This window comes from Podarcis raffonei, chromosome 3 (genome assembly GCF_027172205.1).
Source record: "Podarcis raffonei isolate rPodRaf1 chromosome 3, rPodRaf1.pri, whole genome shotgun sequence".
Taxonomy (NCBI): Eukaryota; Metazoa; Chordata; class Lepidosauria; order Squamata; family Lacertidae; genus Podarcis; species Podarcis raffonei.
Window position 1 is genome coordinate 124,611,803 of NC_070604.1, and position 17,280 is coordinate 124,629,082.

At 57.1% G+C, this 17,280-nt stretch overlaps 2 protein-coding genes across 8 annotated transcripts; one reads left to right on the plus strand and one right to left on the minus strand.

Annotated features, from left to right (window-relative positions):
• The first annotated feature begins 215 nt into the window (after positions 1 to 215).
• ZNF512 (zinc finger protein 512) lies at positions 216 to 11,526 on the plus strand. Of its 7 annotated transcripts, none has more exons than XM_053383982.1 (12): positions 216 to 270; positions 2,579 to 2,668; positions 3,029 to 3,112; positions 3,483 to 3,607; positions 4,381 to 4,467; positions 4,957 to 5,052; positions 5,274 to 5,441; positions 6,203 to 6,406; positions 7,191 to 7,292; positions 7,645 to 7,707; positions 8,024 to 8,122; positions 8,290 to 11,526. In XM_053383982.1, the coding sequence occupies exons 1-12, from the start codon at positions 231 to 233 to the stop codon at positions 8,590 to 8,592; spliced, it is 1,461 nt and encodes a 486-aa protein (XP_053239957.1). In that variant the 5' UTR covers positions 216 to 230; the 3' UTR covers positions 8,593 to 11,526. The 7 variants fall into 7 exon arrangements, with proteins under 7 accessions (XP_053239957.1, XP_053239956.1, XP_053239959.1 ...); XM_053383981.1 differs by lacking the exon at positions 216 to 270 and adding an exon at positions 640 to 749; XM_053383983.1 differs by lacking the exon at positions 216 to 270 and adding an exon at positions 1,043 to 2,366.
• A 1,918-nt stretch (positions 11,527 to 13,444) lies between these two features.
• LOC128411560 (coiled-coil domain-containing protein 166-like) lies at positions 13,445 to 15,440 on the minus strand. Its single transcript, XM_053383996.1, has one exon. It carries the CDS (start codon positions 14,799 to 14,801, stop codon positions 13,851 to 13,853), a length of 951 nt encoding a protein of 316 aa, XP_053239971.1. The 5' UTR covers positions 14,802 to 15,440; the 3' UTR covers positions 13,445 to 13,850.
• Between the last annotated feature and the right edge of the window lie 1,840 nt (positions 15,441 to 17,280).

A 17,280-nucleotide genomic window follows, 5' to 3' on the forward strand; every position in this document is an offset into this window, starting at 1 on the left:
GCGCCCATAGGGCCGCTCTTGGCCACAGAGCTAGGAAAGGTGGAGCAGCCCTCAGGTCGGGACAGCCGGACCTCTCGTTCCACGTGGGCTGCGTTTGCTCCCCTCTTCCCTTTTCGTCTCTCTGCGTTCTTTTCTCTGCTGTTTTGACCATAGAAGTGCCATGGAGAGGCAGAGCGGCCGCCCCGCTCCACGGTCATAGAGCGCAAAGCGAGTCCTCCCGGCCGGCGGTAATGACGTCACGAGGGGACGGCGAGGAGGGGCCGTTCCCCGGTGAGGCGCCTGGTCCCCGCCTCCTCCGTAACCTTGGCAACGCGGGGCGGGGGGCGGGGCGGGAGCATCAGCTCCTCCCCCGCTGAACGCCCGGAGGGGAGGGGCGGAATGACGGAGGCCGTCGGGTTGGGCGGGGCCCCGGGGGTCGCGGAAGCGTCCTTAACCCTTCCTGTGCCGGCGCGGCCTCCTCCCTCCTTGGGGCGGCGCCAGGAGCCTCGCAGAGGTCGGTCTCGGAGGGGGGGAGGGGAGGCGCCGCGGCCTCGTCCCGGGGACCCCGCCGCCGCCTGGGCGAAGAGGAGCCCCGCCAGCCGCGCCGCTGGCTCTCTCCTCGCCGCCGGAAGCTCAGAGCCGAGATCGGAGAAGCCGGCAGCCGCTCGCCTAGCATGGATCCATTCCCAGCCCCGTTCCCTGGCTGGAGATGAAGGGGGCGAAGCCCACCCCCGGCAAGACCCTTGCCCGGGAGGAGGAGGCGAGGGAAGGTGAGGAGGGGGCGCGTGGCCCTGGGGCTTGTTCCTCTCTCGCGGCCGCACTCTGGAGCCTGGCACCTTCCTCCTCCGGAGAAGCCCAGAGAGCCGGGTCTGGGGGAGGCATGGTTTGAATGAGAGAATGGAAGAGGTAGAAGGGACTGCCAAGGGTCATGCCGGCCAACCCCCTGCCATGCAGACATCAGCCTGCCATAAGCTCAGAGGTACAACCTCAGCCCCCTTATCTGTAAGCCTGAAAGCGTCTTAAATCAGCACCCTTCCCTCCAACGGGGAGCTCATCGTTTGTCCGAGGGAGCCAACGTTTGTCCGCAGACAGTTTTTCCAGGTTATGTGGCCAGCATGACTAAGCCGCTTCTGGCGAAACCAGAGCAGCTAATGTAAACGCTGTTTACCTTCCCACCGGAGTGGTTCCTATTCATCTACTTGCACTTTGACGTGCTTTTGAACTGCTAGGTTGGCAGGAGATGGGACAGAGCAACGGGAGCTCACCCCTTCGCGGGGATTCGAACCAAGGACCTTCTGATCAGCAAGCCCTAGGCTCAGTGGTTTAGATCACAGCGCCACCCGTGTCCCTTATTCTTCGATAGGAGCTATTAATTTGCATGTCACTCCAGGACACAAAGGCAGAGAGCATAAGGAATCACAGGATGCAGCTTCTCACTGCCAATCCCAGGCCTGTCAGGTCCATTCAGAGGCTGCTCATGGGAAATGCAGACTTCAAATGAATTGGGTCCCATCTAAAGATAGGAAGTTTGGTTAAAAAGGCTTCTGCTGGCTGAGTCTCTTAATGACCCTTTCCTGATAACCTTTCATGATAACCTTGAAATCCTCTTGGGAGCCTAGGAAGTTGCCTTTCACTGAGCCAAACCATCAGGTCCTTCTAGCTCAGCACTGCCTGCACTGCAGTGGCTTCTCCAGGGTTTGGGGCAGGGATCCTCTTCCTGGAGATCTCACTGGGGACTGAACCTGTGAACTCCTGCCCTCAATAATGCTGGTCTTTCAAGAACTAGAATCTCCTGGCACTTTTTATGTGATTTGGCATTCCTTTATGAGATATACAGCAGACCTACTCCTACTATGTGCCTATTTTGTAGTTTTGTTTTCACCTTTTGATTTTCAACTGTTATAATTGTTCTCTCTCTTCTACAATAACAATAACTAAAGAAGTGTGCATGCACACAAAAGCTCATACCAATAACTAACTTAGTTGGTCTCTAAGGTGCTACTTGAAGGAATTTTTTTTATTTTGTTTCAATAACAATAACATTTATACCCCGCCCATCTGGCTGGGTTTCCCCAGCCACTCTGGGTGGCTCCCAACATATTATTAAAAACACGATAACGCATCAAACATTAAAAACTTCCCTAAACAGGTCTGCCTTCAGATGTCTTCTAAAAGTCTATGCATTCTATACAACAGGGACGTCCAACTTCCAAGAGGCTGCGATCTGCTCACAGATTGACCAGTAGATCGCAATCGACTTGTTGTACGTGCTTGCTATACATTATAGAATGAAATAATAATACAGTCCTGTACAGTCCTATTATCGTACAGTCTACGAACAGTCCTGTTAATGAACTATTCAAGCAACGAACTCCGCAAAACCGAAAGTAGGTGTTCCGGTTAGCGAACTTTGCCCCGAAGCCTAACGGTGGAAGGGCACCGGTGGTGGGTGGCCTCAGTAGGGAAAGCGCACCTCAGTTCAAGAGCGCTTTTGGCTTAAGAACGGACTTCCGGAATGAATTAAGTTCATAGACCGAGGTACCACTGTAATTACCCCCCCCCCAAAATACACTTGTCTCAGTCTCTCTTCATCTCTTAGCTGGGGATTCCCTTTCCAAGGCAAAGCACAAACAGGAAAACAAAGATGCAGGCGATGACAAGGATCTCCCCAAAAAGAAGCAGAAATCTGGTGAGTGGATTCTACTTTGGTTCCTTTCTCTGAGCCCCTGCACGCTCCTGGCTCTCCTGCAAGGAGGGGGGCTGGAGACCCCCTGCCCACCTACTCAGCTCAGTTCCTCCTGGTGTGAGGGGGCTGCCCATCCCTATCCCTTTGCACTCTACACTTTGAGCTTTGCTGCTCCCAAGTGATGGGAGCCCCTCGTGAACTATTCATCTTCCTGTTTTGGAGGTTGAGCCCATGTTGGGGCGGTCACTTCCCTTGGCCTCCATCTCTCCCCAAGGTTGTTGGTGGGGTGTTCTGGGTTGTGGTGGAGGGTAGATGGTCCTGGCTGCAGAGGCAAACCTTCACTGCTGTTTTTCCTTGTCCCAGGGAAATGGCAGCAGATGGAGAGACAGCCTCATCTCAAGCCCAAAAGTGGCCATAGAAAAAAAGACACACCGGTATATGCAGCAGGTAAAACAGGACCCCGACATCGCAGCTCCCTGGTGAGGACAGAAGCCAAGAAACCAGGGCCATCGTCCTCTGGACCCCAGGACCTCTGGCGAAGGGGTGGGGCCTCTTGTCTGCCCTCCCTGTGTGCAGCCAGGAATGGCACATAGCTGAAGAAGCAGGCAGAAGAGGTTGTTGGGGTGCATTACTGGGGGGGTGCAGAAAGCTAGTAAGCGTGACTGTGTCCTAAGCATAGAAAGAAGAGCCCAGTAGCAGGTGGGCCAGCCCAAGATGCCCCAGTGGGGTGTCCACAGGCCAGGTGAGAGGGCTGCCCCACTCAGGACCCGCCAGGAACCTTAAGATGCTGAGTCAGCACCTTCTTCTGCTCCACCAGGCAGCCTGGAAGAGCACTGGCAGCTGGAGATCCTGAGCAGAGGCCATGTCACTTGTCCCACCTGCAGGGCTGTTGTGAGGAAGACGGTGGAAGGGCTGAAGAAGCACATGAGCAACTGCCAGCATGTGAGCAGACGGGGGGATGGGACCTTATCCTTTTCCTAGGCAATCCCTGGGGATCCTTCCAACCCTGCAACTCCCTCTCAAGTCATGGGGCGTAACAGTGTCATAAGAAACCTGCCACACCAGGCCAAGGGAGGCCCACCTCGTCCTGCTTCCTGTCTCCCACATCAGCCAGCCAGTCACTCCTGGAAAACCCCCAGCACCAGCTACCCCCCCCCACTAACCCCCAGCCTGCCAGCAGCTCTTGCTCAGAGGTGAACCATTTCACCCTGGAGTTCAAGGGGATCCTGCCAGCCTCTCTTCTCCCCCACAGCCCTTTGGGGTCTCTCATGGCATTGCTTGCATGGTGCTGCGCAAGAGTCGTTGTTCTTGGCCATTGAAACTGAGGGTTCAGTGAAGCAGCTTCTGCTCTCCATGTCTGCATGAGGGGGAAGCCCCCAAGGGAGCACCCAGGGCCCCCAAATTACTTATTTATTTTGTAAAATTTATATACGGCTTGTTTGTAAGACAGATCTCAAAGCAGTTTACAAAAAAAGGAACAGTAAAATTATCGCTAAAAATTTAGAACCATAATTTTTAAAATGCAGAAATTAAACCCACAGTAGAATAGAGCAGAGCAAGTCAGTTTCCGGGATTGGGGGGGGGGGGACGGACGGACGGACACTTCAGGCCCCAAACTACGGGAGCAAGGACTAATGAGAGATGTTCCCACAGCCCGTGCTGCCCAGATGCTGGTGGCTACTGCTGACATGTGCAATGCCTTGTGGTCTTCCTAGGAGATGCTCACATGCCACCACTGTGGGAAGCAGCTGCGGTCTCTGGCAGGAATGAAGTACCACATCATGGCAGACCACAACAGCCTGGTAAGTAGATGCTGTGCGCCCACAAGAACGTGTCTGGCTCCCCGGATGCCTCAGGCAGATGCTTCAGTCCCTGGAAGCCCAGCCTGCTGCCTGCCTGTATATCCACCCCCCCTGGGCCTTGTTCAGGGCCCTCTGGGGAGCCTCTGGCCTGACCCGGCCTGCCTTGACTCCCGACACTTCCTGGGCCTTTGGCCTTGGGTCACCTGCAAGCACAGAATCATAGAGTTGGAAGAGATACCCAAGGGCCATCTAGTCCAACCCCTGCAACACAGGAATCACAACTGCATCATTCCGGACAGGGGGCCACCTCTGATGGAAAATCTCCAAGGAAGGAGAGTCCACCACCTTCCCAGGGAGCCCGTTTCACTCTCAAACGGCTCTTGCCTCCAGAAAGTTCTTCCTGGGCTTTAGAGGGAATCTCCTTTCTTGCAATCTGAATGCCTCGGTTTGGAGTGTCTCTGGCCAGCCTTTCCCTTCCCTTTTACACAGCCGGTGGGGACAGAGGCGGCAGCCTGCGATCTGGGCGAGAGAGGGCGCTTGCGGAGGGTGCTGAAGCGGATGGGGAAGCTCAAGTGCCCAAGGCAGGTGAGATGGAGCAGCCTCTGGCCTTCCGGGGAACCAGAGCGGCCTGGGCCAGGCTGGGGCAGGGGCCTGGACCGCCTCAGGCTCCTCTCGGTGAATGCAGGGCTGACTCGCCACCTTCCAGCTGGTGGTGGAGGGGAACACAGAAACTCCACCCCCCCCCGAGTTGGCTCCCCTCCTTCCTGGGAGCCTGCACTCCTCTCTGCCCCCCTCTCCTCCCCCAGGGCTGCACAGGCAGCTTTACCAGCGTCCTGGGCTTCCTCTACCACACGCGGAAGTGCGGGAAGGAGGCTGCCGAGCTGGAGCAGATGGCTCTGAAGTGCCAGCACTGCGGCAAAGCCTACCGCTCCAAAGCGGGCCTCGCTTACCACCTGAAGATGGAGCATGGCTCGGTGAGTTGCCAGTGAGGAGCAAAGGGGGCGGGACCTCTCCCCATCTCTGGAGCACTCTGCAGAGGAAGCCCCTGTTCCTGACTGACAGGCAGGTGGAAGGGGGGCGGGGCAACACCCAGAGAAGCCACTGCAGGCCCCCTCCTGCTCTTACGGGGCCGGGCATTGTCACCTGCAGAGAGCCTTTGCTACCCCTTTCTGGCAGTGGCAGGCGTTGGCCAGAACATAAGAACTAAGAGGAGCCTGCTAGATCAGGCCGATGGCCCACCCAGTCCAGCATCCTGTTCTCACAGTGGCCAACCAGATGCCTATGGGAAACCAGCAAGCAGGATCTGAGCCCAAGAGCCCTGAGCCTCTCCTGCTGCGCTTTCTGGCCACTGGCCTGCAGAAGCATTGCTGCCTCTTGACTGGAGGTTAGTCAGCAAAAGCCCAGCCCTCCGTAAATCTGTCCATTCCTCTTTTAAAGCCACCCACGTTGGTGGCCATTGCTGCCTCCTGTGGGAGGGAGTTCCGCAGTTTGCACTTTTAGTTTTACTGTCCTTTTAGTCTTCGGCTTCATGGAATGTCCACAAACTCCAGCGTTGTGAGAGAGGGAGAAAAAAACATTTCTCTATCCACTTTCTCCAGGCTTTGCATAATTTTCCAAACTCGTTCCATGTCCCTCTTCCTCACCTTTTCTCTAAACTGAAAAGTCCCAATTGCTGCAGCCTTTCCTCCTTTTGGTGGCCCTTTCTGAGCATCACTCCCTGTGTCCTTCCTGCCAGATCTCCTTGCTGGGCCAGGACATCCAGCCGGCCCCCCAGAAGGAGGTGGCAAGCGCAGAACCCAGCAGTGGAGGCCGCCGTGCTCTGAGGAAGTCTGCCCAGGCAGCCGCCCACCACCTGCAGGAGGCCCTGGCCAAGGAGGCCCTGGCCAAGGAGTGGCCCAGGCGGAAGGTCTGGCAGGACCTGGTTCCCGAGGACCGGAAGGTGCGGCCGTTTCCTCAGAATCCATTTGGCCCTGAGAGCAAGAAGAGTCCTGGTTGACCTCAAGGTTTCTCAGGGGTCAGGACGCAGCAAGGGAGCGCTTTCTCCTGAGGAGCAGGGTCTTTTGCAATGGGGGGGCCCACATTGTAGAAGCCCCCGCCTCAGGAGGCCTACCCAGCCTGCTCTCTTGCAGCTTGCAGGGAAAATGCCCAAAGCTTTTGGTCAGGTTGATTTTTTTTGTTACTATTGTTGTCATCTATCCATCTCGAGAGACAATGGAGTGCACTTCCAGGGGTGAAGTCAAACTACTGCATTAGCAGCATTGAAGTGAGCTCCTCGGGGTGCAAGCCTGGGCAGTGTGTCTGGAGGTCCTGGGCTGCCCAGACAACAAGACCCACCCCCCTCAGCCTCGCTTATGGGGTCCAAAGGAAAGCAGAGCAAGACGCTTAGCAGTAGCTTGGCTTGTTACTACGGGGCTAAGATTTTGTAGTAACAGCTATTTTAAGGCTTGACATTTTGTCTAACACTGGAATGGAGTTGAAGTCTTTTCAAAGTACAGGTGCAAATGGTTGCACTTCCCCCAGGGGCCAGGAACCCGAGAAGCAGAAGAGGCTGGCTGGGCTCTCAAGGAAGGGGGTGTCCCTGGGGCTCAGGAGTCAGGGTGCTTTGCCCCTGGTTAGCTGGGTGCCCCAGTCGGCTAGGGCACGGGGGGGGGCTGCTGTGGGAGTAGCCGAAGGCAGCAGCCCCTGCTCCTCACTCTGCCTTCCGGCTCTGCTCTCTTCCTCAGCTGAAATACACCCGCCCAGGACTGCCTGCTGTCAGCCAGGAGGTTCTGAGCAAGTGGAGGGCAGAGATCAAGGCGTGCCGACGGGTCCGCTGCCCAAACCAGGTAACGGGACGGCTGGGCAAAGCTTGGGGGATGCCACCAACTCTCCTGACTGGACAAGGGCAGCAGAGCCCCTTTCTCCTTGCCCCCAAACACTTGCAGCGGAGGCTTTGGGGGGCTCTTCCTTGGTGTTCAGCTTCCCATGGAATAATCTGGAGGCCCCTCCCTCTGCCCTTTTGCATCACAGAGGTCCAGAGTGGGGAGAGCCCCCCAGTATCTGAGAGGAGACTAAGAGCTGTTGCTGCCAGGAGCCTCTGGATTTCCCCTCCTGCTTTCAGTCCCCTCCATCTCTGGGGCGTTCCTAGGTGGGGAGGGCCACTGACCGCCCTTTCCTGACTCTCGCCTTCCACCACAGGGCTGTGAGTGTGTCTACAGCAGCATCTCGGGCCTCAAGTCCCACCTGGGCAGCTGCATCTTGGTATGTGCCAGCCTTTCCTTAGGGCTCCAGGATGTGTGTGCTTGGGGGGCTTCTGCTGCTGCCTGCCATTGCCAAACCACCCCTGGAGGCAGACATGGATTCACCATCACCATCTCTGCGCCCCAACTGGCAGATCCCTCCCTTCACAGGGACACTTGCGCTTAAAATTGGGGGGGGGAGACCCTCATCCTTTCGCTTTCCCCCTCCTCCTCTTCCTCCTCCTCCTCCTCCTCCTCCTCCTCCTCCTCCTCCTCCCGCTGTCTTCCTCAAGTTCTTGCTGCCAGGGATTCTAGGGCACATTTCCGTCTCACTGCAGGGGGAGTTTGTGGCTGGGAGATACCGGTGCCTGCTGTGTGAGAAGGAGTTTGTGTCCGAGAGCGGAGTCAAGTACCACATCAACACTGTGCATGCGCAGGTGAGGAGCAAGGGGGCTGCGGGAGTGCGCATGGACCCAATCCAATACCACAGACCCTTCCGCTGCGCCCGCGCCCTCACCGGGGTCTGTGGCCATTGGCCTGGCTGAGCTTGTGCTGGCGCTCCCCCTTCCTCTCGCTCCCACCTCCTGCCTCTCCCCACCCCTAGGACTGGTTTGCCGTTGGCACACACACCGCCAAGAGCTTCAAGAAGCTGCTGAAGCAGCAGCCGGAGGAGGCGGAGCAGAAGAGAGCGCCCAGGAAGCCTCCGCCCAGCGGGAGCTGCAAGAAGAGGCCACAGACTGCTGCCTCCCCCAAGAAGGCCACCCCCAGGCAGGAGGCAGCGGGGGAGCAGGGGCAGCAGCAGCCCCTCAAGGCCAGCTGCCCCCAGCAGACAGGAAGTGGGAGCTGTGAGGAGGAGGAGGATGGCCCTCCCCCTCTGAAGCTCAGCCACAGGAGAGGGAGGGAGTAGCAGTCCCCCTCTGGTCTCTCAGGGTGGGGGGGATTCATAGAAAGGAAGGGGATCCTCTGGCCACACCCCTCCTTGCCTCCTGCCCTCCAGCCCCCCTCAGGCGGCCTTGGCTGCTCAAGTGACTGACTGGGGAAGGAGCCCCACTCCTCCCCCCAATGCTCAGCAGGGCTTACTTCTGAGGAGGCACTTCAAGGACTCTGGTCCTCCCCAGGTGAGGCCACTCTCTCCAGGTGAGGAGCCACCAGAGGTGGGACTTCTTTCCTGGCCTCCGTCGGGCAGGGGGTGAGCTGTGCCCCAACCCCCGGGAGTAAACTGGGCACTGCAGACGGAGCGTCGCTGAAAATATTACGATAGCCAAACATTCACGCATTCCAAGGTAATTTTTGCATTAAATTAGTTATCAAAAACCAAAATTAGCTACATGAAATTACTAAAATTGTGACTAAAAGTTTTATATAATCCTCTGGGTAATTTGCATTTCTTTAATAACATAAACCAGAACAGCATATTGAATTGTATGAAGTTTGCTGGTTTTCCTGGGTAGTATTACACCCAGGTGTAACAATACATGAATTCCAGATTGTATGTCACATCTTATAGATAGATTTGTACATAAGATGGATGGATTTTCTTCTGTACCCATTTCTGAGTGTTGAGTTTTCAAAAAACTGTGGGTGCCCCTCCCGTGTCTTCCGGCGTATCAAGGCCCCCTGGAGCCTCCCACAAGAGGTGCCCTTTTGCCCTGCTGTTCCTGAGGACTCTCAGTCAGGAGAGGCAGTCCTGGGAAGGTGGCTGCACCCACCGGGTGCCAGGCTGACCTCACAATGTGTTGCTGTAGCAACAAGATAAACAGAACTGCAAGAGGAGGAGGTGGTGGTGTCACTTGGTCCAAGCTGGATTGCCTGGGAGAGTAGCTGGTGCATTGGGGACAACCACTGCTGGCCTGGCTCTCTGAGCACCAGCCTTTCAGAGGGGTGGCAAGGGGTCCATAGGGCAGGCCTCCTTTCAGTGCCTCTGGAGCCAAACCAGCAACTCCCTGCAATAGAGGCATCTCCTGTGCCAAACCAAGAGAGGTGTTGACCCTTTGCTTTCCTCCGTTGCCTGTCTTGAAGGCAGCTGTGTGGAGGTGGCTGATCTTGACTGACCCAGGCCTGGCCAGGGGTCTGTGGCCCTGAGAGCGCGGCCAGGGCGAGGGGGCTAGGATGCAGTCACTGGAGGCTGGTCCCGGGGACTGGCAAGCAACCGAGCTGGCCAACCTCTGCCCACCCCCTCTAAGCCGGGGCAGCGGGACAGTGGTGGAGTCCCCGTTGCTGGACCCTCTGCTGCTCAGCCAGGAGGTGCGAGAGCAGCTGACAGCTCACCTCCAACGGAAGCGGCTGCAGCTGCTGTGGGGCTTGCCTGGCCTGGTGCACAGCTCGCTGGAGAGGTCTGTGCCGGCCCTGCCGGGCTTCCTGGCATGCACAGCCCCGCAGGCAGCCACTGACCACCAGAGGCCCCTTTTCAAGGTGGAGAGGCGGCAGTGCCTGGAGCACCACCTGAGGGAGAAAGCGGTGCATCGCAAGTGGGGCCTCCCCAAGAGGGTCTGCAAAGCCCTCTGCTGGCCGCTGCCCCCTCCCGGGACACCTCTGGCCCAGGCAGCCCCACAGCAAGAGAGGCCCTCTTCGAAAGGGAGCAGCTCTCCAAAGCAACACAGTGTTGCGGCAGCACTGGCTCGTTCTGCCATGACCATGGCAGCCAAAGGCGGCAGAAGCTGGTGGAGCCCAGAAGGGACACAGGAGCCTTTGCCACTGGCCTCGGGACTGGCACGCCTGCCTGGGAAGCAGTGGGAAGGTCTTCCAGGGACTGAGAAACGGGAGCTGGGTGGGGATGGCCCCTGGAACAGCCTGGCCACCTTGGAGCTCCTCCAGGTCCATCTGCCCTCAGCCACAGCCCACCCGGACGGGGCTCGGAGCCTGCCTGGGGAGGCGTGTGCTAGCGTGGAGCTCCAGCGCTGCAAGAGGCAGCAGCCAAGCTGGGGCCGGGCACCCCTTGCCCAAGGATGTCCTCCTGCAGAGAAGCGTCCTCTTGCTGCAGCCGCCCAAGGGAAGATGAAGCCTGAGGAAGGGGTCTGGCTCCCACTTCAGCCGGCCGGGGATTCCCCTCAGACTGTCTGGGCCATCACAGATACCCAAAGAGAGCTGCCCCCACCAACCAGCAAACGGGATGCCGCCCAGCTGGATCTGGTCCTTTGGGATCTGACCCCAGCCTTGGTTTCCCTCACAGGTGGGGGGGAGCAGGCCCCGGAGTGCCGCCAAGAGAGCCCCCCTCTAACTGAGCGGCCTTGTTGTGCTCACTCCGCATTCTGCCGCCGCCACCATCACCACCAGGAGGCTGCTTTGAAGCCCTGTCCCACGAGCCTCCTGGGGAAAGCTATGCCTCGCACCCCTGAGGGGTTGGGTGGGCAAACTAGTTCACCACGAGCAACAGACCTTTCCACAACCGGTCCCAGAGCAAATCCAGGATGTGAAAGATTTCTTACGACTGACAAAAAGCAGTACTTCGAATTCCACCTGCGCGAGAAGCTTCTGCATCAGCGGTGGGGGGTGCCCAGGAGGGTGAAGGAGTCTGTGGCCAGGTCGGCCCTCCTGCAAAGCACCATCAGGTGAGCCCCCCCCCGACCTGCCCCATGTGACGCTGCCAAGATGCAGGAGCCCAGCTGGCTGCAAGGAGCCTCGCTGTTCCTCAATGCTGCAAGGAGAGGTCCAGAACCCCATCCTCACCCCTGAGACACAGAAATCAGATGAGGAGCTCAAGCTGTTGTGTGAGCAGCCTGGCTAGAAGATGGCAGTGCAAGACAGGCATGCTCGTCATACTGGGCTTGGATGAGTCCTCAGCGCCACTGCTTTGGACTGGAGTGCAGATACTTTGAGCAGGAAATAAATATATTGTTTCTGATGGGAGTTTAATTGAGGATTACATCCAAAAATTAAAATCAAAACCTGCTATCCCACATGTGGGGGAGCAATATGAGAGCAAACATGCTGTGAAGCCCCTTTAGCAGAGTAAAAATACTTAGGCACTTTTGCAGCTTACTGGAATCTAGGAATTAGGCAATTACGTCTCTTTATCCCTGTTAATTTGTGGTCTGCTGACCTTTCCCCTCTCCGTCCCCTTTGCTAAGAATGAACCACACATTTTAGTAAGATAAACAAAAGGTTTACTGACATTTCAATGCAGACAACAAATGTATCAAAGTAATATGCTGGTAAAAAACCTTCTTTGTTACAAAATACAAAGTTAGTTTCTAAAACGGAGTCTGAGCTCTTAGCAGAGCCTAGGAATATACTTGGGTTGTCATATTTCAACAAGTAAAAAGCCAGACACAATTTTTTGTTTTGCAAAATCCTCCCCCCATCATTTCCGACATGGGTTGTCATACGTCCAGGTTTTCCCGCACATTTTTGGAAATTCTGCCTGGACACTATTTCCGATGGACAAATCCCAGATATGTCTGGGAAAACCTAGATGTATGGCAGCCCTACTATACGTCTGCTCACATCACTGGCTTGACAGAAGAGGGTGAGAGAGCTCAGGCAGGAAGAAATTACATAATAAAGCGAGATGAGCGCTGCAACCCCAGAGTCGGTCACAACTTGGCCTAATGGTCAGGGGTCCCTTTACCTTTACTTTATATCCCTTGTTAAGGAAGTGACCGCATCTTCTTCTTTGGTGATCACTCGTAGCCAAGTAAGATTGTCTTCCATAAACACAGTTTTAACAATGAGTCCGTAAGTGACTTTGGAGGCCAATTCTGGATCCACATGTCCTTCCACAGTGGGGACATTGGTTTCCAGGCAGGAGTTGATCATGTTGTGGATTTGCCAAACGTGCCTTCCTCTTAGCATGTTTCTCCCTTGGATCCTGAGTTTGAGTGTCTTCAAAGCCCATGACACCTTTGGTGATAACTGTTCTCCAACTGGAGCGCTTGCAGGCCAGTGTTTCCCAGTTGTTAGTGTTTATGCTACATTCTTTAAACCTCTTTTGTTGACCACCACCATTATACTTTCCATTTTTAAGTCTCATACAGCCCCTCATGTGCCTGTCTGGCCATCATACCTTTGTCATTTTGACTGGAAACCACAGGGTGTTAATGTGTCCGAGTCACAGCTTGTCACTTAAAACACAGCCCATCCTGCACCTTCCCCAGTCACAAGCTGTGAGTCTAGGAAATTTGGGCTGCCTTTTGTTGATGACACTTAAGGACTGATAAGGACAAAATGTTGGGGTACGGTACTTAACTGTTTCCCAGCTTCGGTAGGGTCTAGCCCTGCGGGTTCAGAATCGGTCAGGTTCAAGCAAGAGATCACAGCCAGGCAAATTGAAGCAAAACAGAAGCTAGGAAACCTGATTGTCTATTGTTGCAACAAGGTTTCAACTCCCAAACAAAACAAAGTCCAGAACAAAGGGCAAATTTGTCACAGAAAAGGCATGGTGTCAGATAGAAATTTGAGAACCAGACATGCCCCTGTCTATCCTGCATAGTTCAAGTACCCACACCCCACAAGTCAATGAAAGTATTTACATATCCCTCTGTCAGGAAGGCATCCCTTGGCATTTTTATTTAGTCCTGAGTCTCATTTCCCTCTGACCATTACTAGTCTGGTCCCTTTGTCAGGGCTGATAACACCTGGTTTGGCAGTTAGGAGGGGTATCCTAAGTATGTGTGTCACATCTTGAGAATTATGGAGTCCCTGTTCCATGCCATGAGTCAGGTCCCCTCCCCTCCATCCTGGGATCACAATTTTTATCACCTTATTGAACTAAATAAAACCATCTATTTGACTAATTTTGGTGAATTTCTGTGCTTCACATTAAGTAATATTACAGCAGCAGCAGTTAAGCAAAACTGATTACAGTGGGTTCAGTGCAGTGCATTAGTTGAACTATGGAACTCCCTCCCACAGGAGGCAGCGATGACCACCAGATGGGATGACTTCAAAAGAGGACTCGACAAACTCATGGAGAGGGCTGGCGATGGCTACTAGTCAGCCTGGAGGCTATACTCTGTGGCCACAGTCCATGCTGCTGGATTCCAGATGCTGGCAGCCACAGGAGGAGAGAGCGCTCTTCCGCTCGGATCCAGCTGGCAGGTTTCCCACAGGCGTCTGGTTGGCCCCCGTGAGAACAGGAGGCTGGACTAGCTGAGCCACTGGCCCGATCCACCAGGCGCCTCGTAGGCTCGTCTTAAGGTTCTCTCCGCCAGGACCCTGGTCAGCGTCTCAGCAGTTGCGCGGCTGGAGGCAGCTCGTCTGCCCTGCGCTGCGGAGAAGGGGCGCCCGCCCTCCTGCGTCTCCGCGCGTCCCCGCTGCCGGTCGCTCTCCTCCTTCGGGGCCGCCGCGGCGCAGGAGGGCCAAATCCCGCAGCGAGTCATGCTGCCGCCGCAGGCGCTGCACGCGATCCTCCAGCCGGTCCTTGTGCGCCTGCAGCGCCCGCGCCCTCGCCACCAGCCGCGCCAGCTCCTGCCTCAGCTCCCGGTTCTGCCGCTGCGCCTCCCGCCTGTGCTCCAGCAGGCATCGCGCGGCCACCAGGTGCGCTTCTCCGGCCACGCGCGCCGCCCGCTCCCGCGCCTCGCGCTCCTGCGCCGCCTTGGCTTGCGCGAAGCGCGCCGCCGCCTCCTGCCGCCGCTGCACGTGCTCCTTGCGGGCCGCCGCCTGCGCGCGCTGCAGCTCCCGCACTCGGCCGGCCTGCTGCTGCTGCAGCGCGCGCACTCCGCGCAGCTCCTCCAGCTCGGCGCTTAGCCGCGCCAGCTCGGCCTCCTGGCGGAGCAGCTCCGCGCGCAGCCCTGCCTCCTGCTCCGCGGAGCGGGCCAGGAGCTCCCGGTGCTCGTGCTGGATGTGCGCCAGGAGCTGCCGGCTCTCGTCGCCCAGCAACACGGCCGCCCCCTCCCGCCGCTGCGCCCGCTTGGCCACGTAGTCCAGGAACTCCCGGCTCTCGGCGCGCAGCTCCTGCGCCTCCCGCTCCAGGAGCTCGTGCTGCGCCCACAGCTGCGCCCGCCGCCCGCGCAGCCGCTCCAGCTCCCAGCAGACGCGCTCCAGCTCCTCTTGCAGCGGCGAAGCGCCTTCCTGCGACGGGCTACCCCCGGAGTCCTCGGCGCCGCTCCCGGGGGCTGCGCGTCCTGTCCCAGCTGGCTGCGCCTGCGGCAGCGTCTTCCCCCGGCGCTTGCGAGGCATCCTGAGCCCTGGAGGAGGAAGGAGAAGAAGGGCGCTGGAAGTCGTACAAGAGCGGAGCGGCTGCCCCGCGGAGCCCGACTAACCCAGGGCCCTCGGGGGAGCGGAGTAGGATCCGCCGCTCCCGTGCTCCGTGCGCAGAGCCCCCCGCTGTTGAGCCGTTGAAGCGGGGAGCATTGGCCGTTCAGAGGAATCAAGAGGGGCCGGGAAGCTGCCAACGCCCCCCCCCCTTCAAGGGCAGAGGAAAATGTTCCTCTGCTAAGTTAGGAACCGAAAGTTTGAGCGGCTCTTGGCCACGCTCCCGGTGGAATTGGGGGTGGAGGAGGGTTCTCCCGGGCGCAGGGGAGTCGAAAAGGGGCGGTCCCCGGGCAAGAAGGGGTTCTACCTGCTGGCTGCGCTGGAGGGTCCTTCGTGGCGCACGAAAAAGCAGAGCCCGGAGGCGGAGGAGAGGCCCCTCGATGTGTTGTCGGTCGCCTGGCGACCGGGCAGGGAGGGGCAGGCAGGCGGGGCTCCTTTCAGCTGCCCGAGAGCCTCTCAAGACGACGGGCCCAAGAGGCTCCGGGGGACACGAAGAAAAGCGTCGGACGGGCGTGCCCGTCCAGGAGGAGGCGCGATGCTCGGGACCGATCGGGGCTCCGGTTCGACAGGCTACAGCCCGCCGGCCCGCGTCTTCCTTCCCCCTCGGAGAACTCAGCAGAGAAGGGCAAAACTAGTTTGAGTTGGTTCTGCGGAGTCTCTTTGGCTCTGGCGCCCCCCTACCGCTTGTCTCCCTCCTGCCATACCAGTCCCAGGTGGCACCGACCCTCCACATTGACCCTAACTTCCATGTAGCCTCTGGTTGGGCAGAAGAGCTTGTCCACCTGGAAAGGCAGCCCACCTAGGAGAAAGAAAACTCTTATCCTAAACATCTGCTGCCTTGTGAGAGATCTTCCAGTGGTGGAGTTTCCTTCCTTCCTTGGAGTCCCCAACGTGGTTGGATGGCACCTGGAACAACACCATCAGTGAGGCCGAGAGGGGGGCTGTCATCTGGTCAGAAGACAACATATGCACTGCCCAGGCTTGGGGGGGGGCACTTTGGTAGTGCTAACCCCGTGGTTTGACTTGTCCATACAGGGGCTTGCATTTCCATACTTGAAAATGCTTGGCTTATTGAATTCCTGCCTGCCCATCCCCAGTGCCAAACCTAAACCATGCCAAGACTCAAGGTTCACGAGTTGTAACCAGATGTGTTACTGTAGGTTAAGAGGAACACAGGTGGCTCTCCAGATGTTGGCAGATGTCGCAACACCATGGGCCCTCTTCAGCCTGATGCAGCAGCCATGCTCTTCTTACGTCCTGATGGATTTAACAGGGATCCTTTCCACAGTTCCCAGGAATGTACCTGCCACTTCCAACTGTATGGCAGTGATGTACAGGGGTACCTCAGGTTACATACACTTCAGGTTACATACGCTTCAGGTTACAGACTCCGCTAACCCAGAAATATTACTTAATCCGAGGAACCACTGTATCTGAGAAGTCAGAGGCAACCACAGTCAATCACTTTCTGGTTACCTCCAGGATGAATTGTACTACAGTGGTACCTCAGGTAAAGAACTTAATTCGTTCTGGAGGTCTGTTCTTAACCTGAAACTGTTCTTACCCTGAAGCACCACTTTAGCTAATGGGGCCTCCCATTGCTTCTGCGCCGCTGCTGCATGATTTCTGCTTTCATCCTAAAGCAAAGTTCTTAACCCGAGTGTCAGAGGCTCAGGAGCAGAAGAGCAGGGGAGAGAGCAAATAGAGAGCAGAGGAGAGGAATCAGAGGGGAGCGTAGGGGAATATGACAGTGACCCGAGAGATTCCATGAGCTTCTCCAGCGAATCAGAAGATTCCCAGAAGGGGGCGCCTATGGTAAGGAGGGTCCCAGGGGGGACGCTCCATAAACAAGGGACCAGAGGGGACTCCCAAGGGAGCAGCGGAGGATCAGGACCAGTTCCCCCACCAGAGCACAGTGGGGGGGAAGAGTCACATGAGTCAGGACCAGCCTCTCCTCCAGCGGGGAGAGAAGATGAGTCAGGGCTGACCACGCCCCCATCGGGAAGTGGGGAAACGGAGGGAAGGCCAGGTCCAGCTAGCCTCCCCGAAAGAGGGAGCAGTGACACAAGTGTAACGGTCAGAAGGAAAGTGGGAGGCTGCGCGCGCGCGCCAAGTTCAAATGTGGAGGAGCGCGGGACAGCAGAAAACCCGGATTGGGAGCCAGGTCCGAAAGCCAGAAGGAGGGAGGGGGAAGAGTCAGGGGACTCAGCGTCAGAGGAGTCTAGGAGGGCTGAGACTCCGACTAGCAGGCGGACCCAGAGAAGGAAGGAACAGAGGAAGAGGTGGAGTAAGGCTAGAATCTTAAACTGGTGTCAGGGGGGAGGAGATTCAGATGGAGCTTCGACGGTCTAAGGTATAGACGTAGCGTTGCGTGCTGCGTGTCTGGAAGTGGAACTGAACTTCA